At 46.8% G+C, this 13,394-nt stretch overlaps 1 protein-coding gene and 1 pseudogene across 2 annotated transcripts; one reads left to right on the top strand and one right to left on the bottom strand.

The window, feature by feature from the left end:
• Positions 1–3,194: 3,194 nt before the first annotated feature.
• Positions 3,195–6,851, bottom strand: LOC310794858 (cytosolic carboxypeptidase 1 pseudogene; annotated as a pseudogene). The gene has a single exon. The product of its transcript is annotated as a cytosolic carboxypeptidase 1 pseudogene (transcript).
• A 3,936-nt stretch (positions 6,852–10,787) lies between these two features.
• On the top strand, positions 10,788–11,603 carry LOC310794857 (leucine-rich repeat-containing protein 72-like; the record flags this gene model as incomplete). Its single annotated transcript, XM_083656908.1, has 1 exon — positions 10,788–11,603. One exon carries the CDS (start codon positions 10,788–10,790, stop codon positions 11,601–11,603), a length of 816 nt encoding a protein of 271 aa, XP_083513034.1.
• Positions 11,604–13,394: the final 1,791 nt, after the last annotated feature.

The raw sequence follows: 13,394 nt of genomic DNA, 5'->3' as shown, positions 1-13,394 counted from the left end.
AACGCTGCTCAAAGCCCCAATCCAGAGTAAGAGTATGGCGCCCCCCTGTGTTCAGCCACTGTAACTGCAGTACTACAAATTCACCTGATTGATATCTCACTACTATATAATAAGGTACGCTATAAATGAGCGTGTGATATTTCTAGTATGAATTAAAGTAAGTAAGCAGTAAAATCACCTTGAGAACACATTGGTTGTGAGTACATCTGTGCAGTTAAAGGTCCCCCACACTAATTGAGAGAGAGATTCAATTAGATTCACAAAGTTCACTGAAGACTAATGAGGTTCTTCAAAATTCAAAATTCAAAAAAAAAAAAACGTTTTCTCATCAGCTCCCATCTTGGCTTTCAACAGCTTGTCCATAAAAACTCTGAGACCTCTGCGGATCGGGGCTTTAGACTTCAGTGCGCTGTTTCGTGCCTGTACAGTACTCGATGTTTGTTTGTTCTGCCCTCGGCTTCAGGGATACTTTGAAGGGGGGGCGGGGGAGAAGATATTCTAGTGCTTCTGTATTGTAATTCTGTATTTTCTCAACAGGAATTGTACATCGTTATAGTTTTTTAGTTTTTACAAAATGAACCATTTCTTGTTTGTTCTGGCTTTTTCTGTCTTGTCTTTTGTTTCAGTGACACGGATGTGAAACAAAATGTCGTCTGTCATCTTTTGCCATCATATTATTCTGCTCTTTCTGTCTCTCCTTGTGCTGTGAAAAGCTTTTCTTGTGCTTAATGAAATTCATGACAGGAAACAAAAATTGTTACAACTTTATACCTCTGCCTGCCTCCTGCCCGTTTGTCCTCTTTTTCAAAGTATTTCATATTGATGTGATGATTTTAAGTACCTTGTGGCTATCATGCCTGCTGTATGCTAGCTTGTGTTTTGTTATAATAAATGGCACGCGATGCTTGTCAAAGAACCAACGAGTTATGTCTGCGTTTCTGCCTCCTCTAAGCCATTTGGCATTTAACCATTGCAAAAGTCATGTGTGCAACATAACATAATGATAGCTGCTCCACAGCCAGCGGTGTAGGTATAGACACAGTGCAGGCGGTGCGGTTGCACTGGCGCTCCTGGGCTAGCGGGGGCCCTTTACAGAGCAGGTTCTCTCCATCAACGTACTGGGCAGGGAACGACGGGCCCTTGCAAATTACTCAAATTGCCACCCCAGAAATACCCCTGTGTTCAAATAAGAACACACATTACCATCTAAAGTGGTGCCATTTGCAATATATTTCTTCTTCTTTTTTGTAAAATAGTCAGTAGCGATCTATAACAAAATTATATGATTATTACATCAAATCAACATTCCTCAACATTAAACATGTCAGCAGTCGTTTCAGAACCACATTGAAAGAGACAGCTCCATCTCAGGTGCTGCTTAAATACTTTTGACTGTCTGTTACCAGCGCTATCCATGGTTCTGATAGCTTGCTCTATGACCTATCTATTTTCCCCATACAATAGCCTAAGTAACTCATTCAACTGTAAAATCCAACACATGTTGAAGAAAATATATATATAAAAAATATATCCAAATGTGAGAGGCAGCAATGTGCCACAAGGCATCCATCCAGTCTGCCGGAAAGCCATTAGAAGAAGCTTATCATGGAAATTCTATACTAGAATAGATTGAGGCATCACTCACTGTGTTAACGCGTGTCATCACATTTTTGTGATATCACACCAATGACATCACAATTTATGACACCATTATAGTAGTGGCCTGGCCAGGTCAGCCATCAGGCCTCATCACTGTCTGACATCATCAGTGATTTATGACACCACTAGTGATCTGGCGCCACCCGGACGCGACATCTCAGTGGTGTGATTAGGACATCACTGTAGTAGTGACCTGGCCACGTCTATAGGCCAAGCCGTCTAGAACAGAGGCGGGCCTCCCCAGAAGAGGTTTCATGGGAGGCTCAGTGAATCAAAGTGAAGAAATATATTACATTAGTTATTAAAAGGAGATATCATAGAATAGCCTAAGAAAACATCACAGTTGCTCGAGTGACATCGCTGATATCTTGCTCAAGTGACAACACTGATGACATCGCCACAGACCCCGCCACCGCAGAAACCACAGCCTTTTAACTAAGATTTGGTGTAGTCTGAAGTAGGTCAAACAGCAATATAAGGCTACCTTGGATCTATTGTTGAGTCTTATAGACTCGGCCCCTAGTGGCCACGACATAAAAACACTGGTTATACTATGCTACCACAGCCTCTTCAGGCAACGTGACTACTCTGACTCTGACCGCCAGTCAGACTCTGAGACTGACTCATTTAACAGTCGTTAAATGAGGACTAACTCATTTAAATGAGTTAGTAAACAAGTCTGAGGAGCGGCGGAGTGCCCGCGTTAGTTGATGTTCTGGCTAGCTAAGTGAATATCAGAAGCTATATGGTGTCTGCGGTCAGGGGATAAAGTTCATAGTTCATGGAAGTTAGTCATTGAAATCCATCTATAGCTACTAGATTTATTTGAGCATTCCTGGAGTGACAGGTCGGTGGCGTGTGCACCTTCACGAGCAACACATGTGGCTCAAATGTGCCAATCAGATCAATCCACATGGAAAGATTGTACCTGAAGCCATTTTACATACTGTAGGGCAGTGTTCTCAAGCTTTTTTGGCTTCAGTACCCCCTTTCCCTGATTTCTGAATCCAAGTACCCCGTTTACCCAACTACAACATTTTGCTGAGAAAACTGCAAGAGAAAACTACAGCACGATGCAATGAATGAATGAAGTTTAATTTATTTTCACTATTTAATCTTACATTTTTTCATTTCCCCTTCTCTCAAGCACCCCCTTTATTACCTCCACGTACCCCTAGGGGTACGTGTACCCCAGTTTGGGAACCACTGCTGTAGAGTAACTAGAGACCAAGCAATATTTAGCCCTGGCCTGTCGCTATGTGATGCCCTGTATAGTGACATACAGTGCATAACAGGGTGTATAGCAGGGAACGGTTGGGTGGGAACTGGTAAGATAAGCTTTTTATTCACAGGCTGGAGTGACAAGTCAAATCGATTTTTTAGATTGAAAAATGAAAAATCTCAAGAATGTCTGGTTATATATATAAAGCACCTGGTGTTTTAGATGAAACACCAGCCACAGTCAATTAATTTACCATTATTTGCCTGATGTTAGTTTCCCACCCTGGACCAGCAGTCCAAGTGTATGTCGGGGGTTATAATCCAACCGTCTCCGTGTCAGACAGTTGCACGAGGGGAATGGGGTTCTCGTGGACCTCCTCCAGAAAGGAAGGCTCGTCCTCCTCCATCACATAGGTGTTGTTGGGACTGCCGGCCACTTTGCAGCATGTCTCCATGAGATCGCTCTCCGTATCCAACAGGTGTTGGTGGTTGCGGAGCCCCAGGGGAGAGGGCGGCCTCTTCAGCCGAAGCAGGGCCACGCAGAACTGGGCTCCCATTTCCTCCAGTTCCGTGGTACCAATCTGAAGACCCTTGTATTTGCCCTGGTCACAGCCACAGACCGTGCTCTCCATGGTGTAGCTGCGTTGTACTCCTATCTCCCTCCACACGACCACGCGGGCCGTCGACTCCTTGGAGCGCTCCACCACAAAACTGCAGCTGGCCATGCTGAAGGCTGGGGCCATCTGGGACAGGATCTTAGGAAGGGTCCTGTATCCCAGATCCTCCTGCAGGTCACAGGATGGAGCCCTGATATTCGACTGCCAGACAGTCTCCTTTGCACTGCATCCGTACATGAACACATTCTTCTTCCGGGAATGACCGTGGTAGTCGCAAAAGACCAGCGGCGCCCTCTGTATGTGTGCGAGGTACTGCAACAGGCTCTTAGTGTGGTATATGGTGGGGTGGAGCTCGGGAACGGGGCTCTGCCACTGGCGATTCAAGTCCTCTCCGCTCAAAGAGCAACGGAGATTTCCATTGATGACTCCATCGGGGTTGAGCATGGGGACTATCTTGAAGATGTAGGCCTCTCGCAAGCTTTTGGACAGTGTGCTGGTGCCCATCAGGAACTCCAGCGTGCCCTTCATCACCCAGCTGGCATTGGTCTCCCCGGGGTGCACCCTGGCAGACAGGAAGATCAACGGGCGATTTCTAAACTGACAGATGTGGCTATTGGAGTTTGACTCGGGCATGGCGGTGATGGTGAGGAGGGGGCAGTCGTTTCCCCCGAGGGTCTCACACAGGACATCCTGCCTCAGGTAGATCTGAGGGGTCGCCAAAGCCTCCAGCTTGGACAGGTGCATCTTAAGAGTGGAGTACGTATAAGGGTAGTGATAGGCAAAGTAGCAGACATCGTCCTTAAGGCCGAAGCTTACGCTGAAGCTCATCGTATAATAGGACTTTACTTTCTGACCGGCCACCGCAATGGAACTCCTGGAGAAATGATTCTTGTAGTAGCAGATGTCTGTGCCTGTTCGGAGCCAGCGAGGCCTGCCACTGAGGGCCTCCTCCACAGAGTACATCAGCACCTGCATCCCGTAGTTGAACTGGCTGTTGCTCTTCTCACAGTTGACGATGTTGAAGCGGTACGTGGCGTCGACGTGCATGCCGCTCACGCCAAAGTAGAACCACTGGTGGTAGTGGTTACTGTTGACGTCAGAGTTCAGAATGAGGTCATACTCGTACTTCCGGACTTGAATAGCCTTCCTGAGGTTGCCCGACTCAAACTGCGAGTTGAACTTCAGTAACTCGCCGTCACTGTCGTCGATCGCAGGAATGGGATTGTCCAGGTCATAAACGACTTTATCCAAAACGTCGTCGGGATGAATCACCCTCTCAATGTCCTTGAATATCTTGGACCTCTGTACGCCGTAAACTCTCTCTAGAAGCGATTCCCTAAAGGGCGGGGCTACGTGCCCGATGTATTCTGGGTAAGCTACTTCAGTGTACTGGGGGACCGAATGTGTTCCCTTCACCTTCGCCAAGTACAGGTCAGGGTCGTGGAGCGGGAGGAGCAGGGCCGTGTCTGGGACCTCCTGTACATCTCCCTCTCCTCCCTCCTCGGAACCCTCCGAACCACAATCTGAACAGCCTGCGCTGCCACCTCCACCTCCTCCACCTCCACCTCCCCCCCGCTGTGTACCAATGCCCCCCAGCTGCAGAGGAGAATGTATGTGTATCGTAGTGTTGACCGGAGATCCGCCTCCTCCTTCCACTCCTCTTCCTCCTCCTCCTGCAGCACTCATGGCCCCTTCCCCTTCTAGAGTGATACGCTCCAGCACACGAGCCAATTCCTGCACTAGCCGTGCCTCTTGAAAAGGCGGCCTGGTCTGGGAGGAAGGGCTTGTGTTTCTATCTGGGGACTGTGGAGTGCTGCCACCATCTTTTTTCCCTTGGTCCATGGTGAGGTGAATGGTGCCCAGTTCTGGTGGCGGTAGAGGAGCAGGGAGAGTAAGAGGGGGAGGAGAAACAGACAGAGGACCGGTGTGTTGTCCTTCGGTTAGGTGGCATTCCTCCTCAGGCGTTGCTGCGACAGGGACATGCTTAAGCGGCAGTGCTTGAGCTGTGGCCACCATGATCTTTGTGCAGTCAAAGTTATAACCCTGGAAGTCTTCAGATAGCTCCAAGAAGAACCTCTCATAAACCATCAGCTCCTCCAACGGACGGCCGTGGCTGGTACGACGATCCTTCTCATCCTCCTCGTTCTCTGTATCGTTCTCTGTGTCCGTCTCTGTCTCCTCGGTATCATCACTTTCATCCACCACATCATTCGCTGGACTCTGGGGGTCTCTCTCTAATCTGTGACTCCTGCCTCCATTTGGCTCCCCAGGCGGATGGTTGTACGGCTGTCCCACAGTGCCTCCAGCAGGTACATATGGGAGCTGGTAGTGGAAGGCCGATTTGTTGGTGGGTAGAGGCAGACGGTTCTTAGGAAAACACTTCCTCATGATGAGACTGGATGTGTTGACCAGAGGGTCCAGAGTCCGCACCGGGAGACACTCATTCGATGTGTTGTAGAGAACCCTCATGCCATCGGCCTCAATGAAAGCCTTCTGGCCCATTTCGATGTTGGTGATGTTACTCAGGCAGGCGAGCAGGCCTTTGCGGATCAGTATGTGACTTTGCCGTTTGTCATTGCAGTGCCAGTCCAGGTACACTGCCAGCAGGGTGGGGACGTGGGCACGGTCCACCGCATGATGAGCATTGCTTTGGGATTTGAGCAGCGCACCAAGTGTGTCCAGAGCTACCGGGAGCAAGCTGTTGTTCCTCTTGCTGTACGGCCCGATGATCTTGAACATCAGTTCCACCACTCCATTCTTACCCAAGGAAATAGCATTCACCGGATCATTGGAGTAAAGCATGAGAACCTGCAGGCACGGCAGAAGCAGTTTGGTGTTCTGCAGGTTCTGCTTCAGCAAGTTGACTGTGACAGTCAGAGCACCGGTCAAACGGGCCTTCACTCCAAACTTTCTGTCTTTTGGACCAACCTTGGCCAGCAGTGAGTGGAGCTCCAACATGAGTTCCTTACTAGGAGGCGACTCTTTACTAGCAGTGATCAATACCTGGAGTAGTATTCCTGTCCCTCCTTTAGACACAAACACTGCCACCCTGCAACCTCCACCCACTTTCAGCAGCTCACTGAGAATGTCAAGGATGTTCAGGGTGGTCTGGAGATCCCGAGTGTTTTCCAGTGAAGCCAGGATGACCTCCATGCCACTGGTGCCTTTGGACATCACCTCAGTCCTGGTCTTCTCGCGCGTCTTTATGAGATACAGTATCTTTGAAGTGAGCTGTTGTGCCATTTCGGCATCCTTCACCATGTCCTCTCCACTCATCTTCTCCAGTTGGCCCAGCAGCATCACCACCCTGGATTTACTGGGGACAACTTTGTCAGTCATTTTGGTCTTATTCATTCTTATGTTGAGCGTTGCCTGAAATACCCTGTTATGAGAATACAAACCCCTCGAAAATTGTGATGTCATCGGTGAGTGATGTCATCTGCGATGGCACCAGTGATGTCACTCGAGCAATCAAGCTATTGTGATGTCATCAGCGAGTCATCGGTGATGTCACTCAAACAATTGTGATGTCATTGGTGAAGATGTCATCAGTGATGATGTCATCAGTGATACCACTCGAGCATGATTATTGCTGCATTCGTTTATAGGAGCTGGCAAGTGGCAAGTGAGAAACGCGTCATCTCCGACCTACGTGCGTTCGAGCTTCAGGCTTCATCTCGCAAAACCATGGATGCTAATAGCCGTTAGCTGTCTAAGCTAACAGCTAATAACAACATTAACGTTTAGTTGTATAAGTTTAACCAACTATTGTATTGGTATGCTGATTGGTCTGAAAGCTTACTATTATTGAAAAGAAAAGAAAAATGTGTCAAAAATGTGTTTTAAATTCTTACAATCGTGGGCGCCATGTTGAAATGACGTCAAATGACGCGGTGGGAGCTACTGGGGGTTGAGAAATCATACCCAAGTTTGCGGGTAGGAACTCCGAGTTATAGTGGCGTTTTATTAGATTTTTGCTAGTAGCAACTGGCAACTTGCCACATTCCACTTATAAACGAACGCGGCATATGTCATCAGCACATAGTCAAAGGAGGGCGTTATTGTATTTCCAGTAGCCTCTTTAATTTTCGGGTATCTAACTCTTTCCCCGAAGTCGATTGTGTTTTCCCCGTTGCCCCCCTGTTTCTCCTTCCCCTGGAGATGTGTGGCTCGGAGAACTAGGAGCGGGCAGCGCTGCATAAAGAAGCCGGGATGCGCTGCCCGCTCCTAGTTCTCCGAGCCACACATCTCCAGGGGAAGGAGAAACGTGGGTCAACGGGGAAAACACACATGACTTCGGGAGTTATCTTGGACCGGTGCCTGCATGGCTGTAACGAGAGGCATTCGGCGTGCAGTGAAGTCTTCTCTGCTGTTTACAGTAGTTTGTTGTCAGGGGTGGCGGAGGACAGCGATGCGTATGAGGGGCAGTGTTGGGCAAGTTACTTTCAAAATGTAATATACTACATATTACTAGTTACTTTCATTTGAAAGTAATAAGTTACTTTACAATATTACTGTCTGTGTAGAGTAACTCGTTACTTATTACACTACTTTTTCATTACTTTTACAAAAACAACAGCAGCAGCAGAATGACATCGCCGCCACGGAACCATCCTGAAAAATTATTTCAACCACCTTGAAGTCAGTTTAAACAATGCAAAATTCTACATTTTATTCTTTTCCTTTGTTATTGTCATCTGTATTGGTTATTAGCATAAAAATACTATTTGATTATAGGAAATGATTGTATCTTTTTTAAATATTGATTTAATGCTTTGATTTAATAAAATGTAACTCAATTTGTAACTTGAGTTACTTGACAAAGTAACTGGTATAATATTACTGAAATCCTATAAGTAATAAGTTATATTACTGAGTTACTGCTAAAAGTAATATATTACATGTAATATGTTACTTTTGTAATGAGTTACCCCGAATACGAATCAAATGAGTTTGGGGCGTGGTTTCATCTAAACTGGGTTGGGAAAAGTCTACACACGAGCAGGACAATAAGCCCTAATCCGGCTTCCCACCCGCAGACACATCCAATCCTCGTGCCTGTATACGGACGCCCCCGACCAAGCCAGAGGTAACAGACTATCCGTACGCTCTAGTGAGTGATTTGTGACAGACACTAATGACATCACAATTTCTCAAGTGACATAACTGATGACATCATCATTGATATCTGATATCTGGCCACAGCTATTGCAAATTCGTGCTTGTTTGTATAGCCAGAACGTGTCTGTATTATGGTTTATTTAAATCTTTGCTTCACATTACACCTGAATAATTCGTTCATCTGATGGCCTAAAACCCAGGGGCCGTATGCACAAACATTCTGAGAATCCTCTCAGAGAGCTCCTAACTTAGCCTAAAAACTTCTAGCCAGGAGTCTTAGCTTAGGAGTGATTGAGGAAAGTTCTCAGAGCAACTCTGAGGAAGGACATGACAGAAACTTTGATCTTAGTGAGGAGGTGTGGTTGACCCTGTTGCTAGGTAGGACTCATTGTTTTAGAAGCTGTGATTGGTTGATCAACAAAGAAAAAAAGAAAAACACTCAGTGATAGAATACAGTGAAATAAACCGTTCATAGAATTTAGTCTGTATTAAGACATGGTGAAATTATGAATATTATTTCATGTAATGAACAACTCAAATAAAGTAATACATCAAAAATAAAATAAAATTAATTAATTAAATGAAGTAAGCCAGACTTTAAAAGTAGCTACAAAATGTTTGAACACAGACTTGTGCAGTATTCACATGCTGACAGTTAATGTATTTATTTACATGTTTATTTGCCATGCTGGTAATTTCAGGGGAAATTGACTCAGCTGTCATCAATATCCTTGATTGCAATGGAAACACGCAGAACAAGAAAACCCAACTGGACGGAGGAGCAATGCTTACCGTTAGCACAATTCAGAGTTTGGAGAATATTGATCCTACCTCTCTGTCTTTCTGCCATTTTCTCCTCTGCTAAAGAAACTCTCAAGCCTCTTAAAAGTCCTCCTCCTTCCTCTTATCAGTTTTCCACCTTAGGAGCTCTCTTAAGGGCTGAGATGTTTTGTGAGTAACTTTTATCTTTACCAGGATCTTGTCCTAACTTTAAGGGGAAATTCTTAGAAAACGTCATAATTCGAAGAAGTTTCTTAGAATTTCGTCACTAAGAGCAACTCTTAGTACTAGGAAATACGGCCCCTGGTGTTGGAAGTAAGCAGTGCAGGTTTTGCAGGTCGGACCCACCCGTGTAATGCAATCTGTACTTCACCATTTTAGTTTTGTATTAATTTTAGTCTGTATTTATTCTCTTGTTGGCATTAGTTTTAGTAGTCTATTTTAGCATAGTTTTGAGTATGGTATTAGTACTGCTTATACTTTTTCTGTGTTGTCGTTTGCCATGCTTTGTCTCATTGTATGTTTCTTTTTATGTAATGAGGACTGCGGATGAAAATGATCAATTTTGATGTCATCGGTGAAGATGTCATCAGTGATGTCATCAGTGAAAATGTCATCAGTGATGTCATCAGTGAAAATGACATCAGTGATGTCATCGAGGTGACATCATCAGCTTATATGCTAAAGCATTGATGATGTCATACTCCTTATGTTGTATGTTAATGTCTGATAGACACTGATGATGTCACTTCACACACAGCCCACCACAATAGGATGCGTTTGCATGCTCAGTTGATCGGTGCCATAACGGACAGACAGGACAGTCAGTTATAAAAGCCGCTGCACTGCTTAAAAAAGTCATCGGCAATGACATCACAATTGCTCGAGTGACATCACTGATAACATATGGATGGGAGCCAAGGATTTCACGGTCGAGTGACGTCACACACTAGTTGTCGACGTTCCATTTAACCGGGAAATCGGGAAACCAGCCAGAGTTAGCTCTCTAGCCAGGCTAGCCATTAGCAATAACAGTTGGTAACGCATTTCTCGGTATTTTGCGCATACAACCAACGCTGCAGCAACATAGACACATCTTGGATTTTTGAGGTCGGGGCTGCTGAGGCTCCTATAGTTCGGCAGAGAAAATCTGCGCACAGGTGACGTCACCGTCGGAGTTAATGACCTTTGAACGTCACATTCCCGTTTCCCAGTTTAAATGGAACGCCCCAATAATCACTGATGACATCACTGATTACATCATCACCGCTGACATTACAAATTGCCCGAGTGTGAATACGCCCCCCCCACATTATGACATCAATGACATCATTGCTGATATATGACATCGCTATAGTGGCCGATTTGCGAAAGCAAAGGTTGCATACAATGGTGGTGGTGTTGGAGGATACTCTCCACAAGCATGGAATAAAGAGGGACATTGATGTTTTCCAGCTTGACCTCGCCAGAGAAGGACTAACCGCTGTTCCTGATCTGTCGAGATTTCACTTTTTGAGGCAACTTTGGTTGAATAACAACCAGATCAGGGAGCTCAACTGTCGTTCCCTCAACTGCTGCTTGACCGAACTTTACCTTCACAATAATCACATCAAGTCTATTTCAGGTTCTCTGAGTCACCTGACCTGCCTTTGTCTCCTTTGCCTCCACAACAATCAGCTCAGGGGCCTGGAGGAGACGGCGCAGGAGCTGAGGAAGATGCAGCAGCTCCACACCGTCACTTTCTTCTTGAACCCCCTGTGCCAAGACCCTGGCTATCGCTACCATGTGATCCACTGCCTGCCCTCGGTGCAGGTGTTGGACGGAAGAGAGGTGAAGGCGGAGGAGAGGATCAGGGCCTTCCAGATGCACAGAGCGGAGCGCCATCGCGTCTCGCAGTCCGTGGCCTTCGGCAGAGGGCGCGAGTCCACCGTCGCGACAGAGGACCACCGCACGGCGGCGGCCGAGAGCAGAGTGCTAACAACTCGCTCTCTTCTAAGACACACCGCCAACCGGCGGCCGTCCACCGAGGAGACCAGCCATCCCCAAAAGAGGACAGACTTCCCGAGGCCCACCATGCAGTTCTCCATGCTGGACTGGAAGGCTGTCCCTCATCTGGAAGGCCGTTGTCCCGTCATCAGGAGACAGAAACAGCTGGGGGAGCTGGAGACTCAACCTTCTCCCAAGGTCCTCACTGTCACCCTTTAAAATGCTGCGGTGAAGAAAGCCCTCCCACGTGCAATCGTTAGTTGGTCACAAACTTCACTCACTGATGACACCACTCACTGATGACATCACCGATGACTCCACAATTGCTCGAGTGACATCACTGATGACATCTCAGTGATGGCATTGTGAGTGAAAATGATTGATTGATTGTTGATCATTAATGACTGTGTGCAGTGTTAGTGGTCGCCCTTTCCCCTCAGACCTGCTGATGTTCCAGGGACATCATTGAGATGAGTCAGCTCTCCCACGGCCTTGTGTTTGTGTGCGTGTAAAGTAGATATGATTGTATTCTTCCCCGCCATCTGAACGGCGAAGGTTGAAATCCCATCACACTTGCTCAAGTATGACTGTATGACATCAGCAGTGATTTGTGACATCAGCAGTGCTATATGACATCACTATATAGTCATGACCTGACCAACAAGCTGAGCCGTCTAGAACTACAGTATATCATTTTTTAAATGATTTATATTTTTAGAAACTCACCGATATACCCCAGACAATCTCCCTCTTTTTCACAGCCCCAATGTTGGCAGGTATGGTCACAACAGTGACATCATCAGTGACGTCATAAATCCACTGATGATGTCACCGTTGACATTGTGACATTTTCAGTGATGACATAATTTCATAAACCTTCCCTGCGGAGGCTATTAGTATATTGCAGAAAATAAAATACAAGGAACAGGAGCTCAACACGTGATTGCTGCTGCTAGGCAACAATCACAACCGTAGCTAACCCTAGCTAGCTAACCCTGTCAATAATGAGGGCCAGGGCACTTCAATAGGACCACCTATACCCAAAATATATTTACTGATATCACCATATAATGCTTTGAATAAAGATCTCTCTCTCTCACACACACACACACACACGCACACACACACACACGCACGCACGCACGCACGCACACACACACACACACACACACACACACACACACACACAACCCCCTCTGTATCATTACAATATGGTTGCCACCACAGTAGATATTGTTTGCTCTCAGCTCGCAGTGTGTCGGTGGATGCAAAGCAGCTACAGCCACGACAAGCTGCCATGTGCCACTGAGCAGAGTGTCACTGAGCAGAGTGTCACTGAGCAGAGTGCCACTGAGCAGAGTGCCACTGAGCAGAGCCACTGAGCAGAGTGCCACTGAGCAGTGCCACTGAGCAGAGTGCCACTGAGCAGAGCGTCACTGAGCAGAGCGTCACTGAGCAGTGCCACTGAGCAGTGTCACTGAGCAGAGTGTCACTGAGCAGAGTGTCACTGAGCAGAGTGTCACTGAGCAGAGTGCCACTGAGCAGTGTCACTGAGCAGAGTGTCACTGAGCAGAGTGCCACTGAGCAGTGTCACTGAGCAGAGTGTCACTGAGCAGACCACTCTGGTCGAAAGCTCAGTAAAAAATAATATCACCAGCACAGACTTCAGATGAAAAGAGGCATTTATGAGCAGCGTCAAACTTTCTAACCCCGACGTCAAGAAGCAATGAACCCTTCAACTCAAGCATGTGGCTTTGAAATGTTTCTGTGACACTTGTAAATACGTGCGTATCGCTGATTTAGACAGCTTGGGAGCCAGAGTCGCAGGCAAGTCTACTGTATGTACGGAGACGGGACTCTTGTAGGGTAGCATAGTCTACACGGACAGAGGAGAAACGGGGCTATAGGCCCACTCCAAAGTGGGCTAACCCCGACTTCAGCCCCGGCTAGCTGGCCCAGTGGGGATAACCCCCCCCTTTTTGGGGATAACCCCGACTTTCCATCCCCACC

The sequence above is a fragment of the Poromitra crassiceps genome (assembly GCF_964638095.1).
Source record: "Poromitra crassiceps genome assembly, chromosome: 20".
Classification (NCBI taxonomy): Eukaryota; Metazoa; Chordata; class Actinopteri; order Beryciformes; family Melamphaidae; genus Poromitra; species Poromitra crassiceps.
Note: the sequence above shows the minus strand (reverse complement) of the source record. Positions and strands in the feature narration are given on the sequence as shown.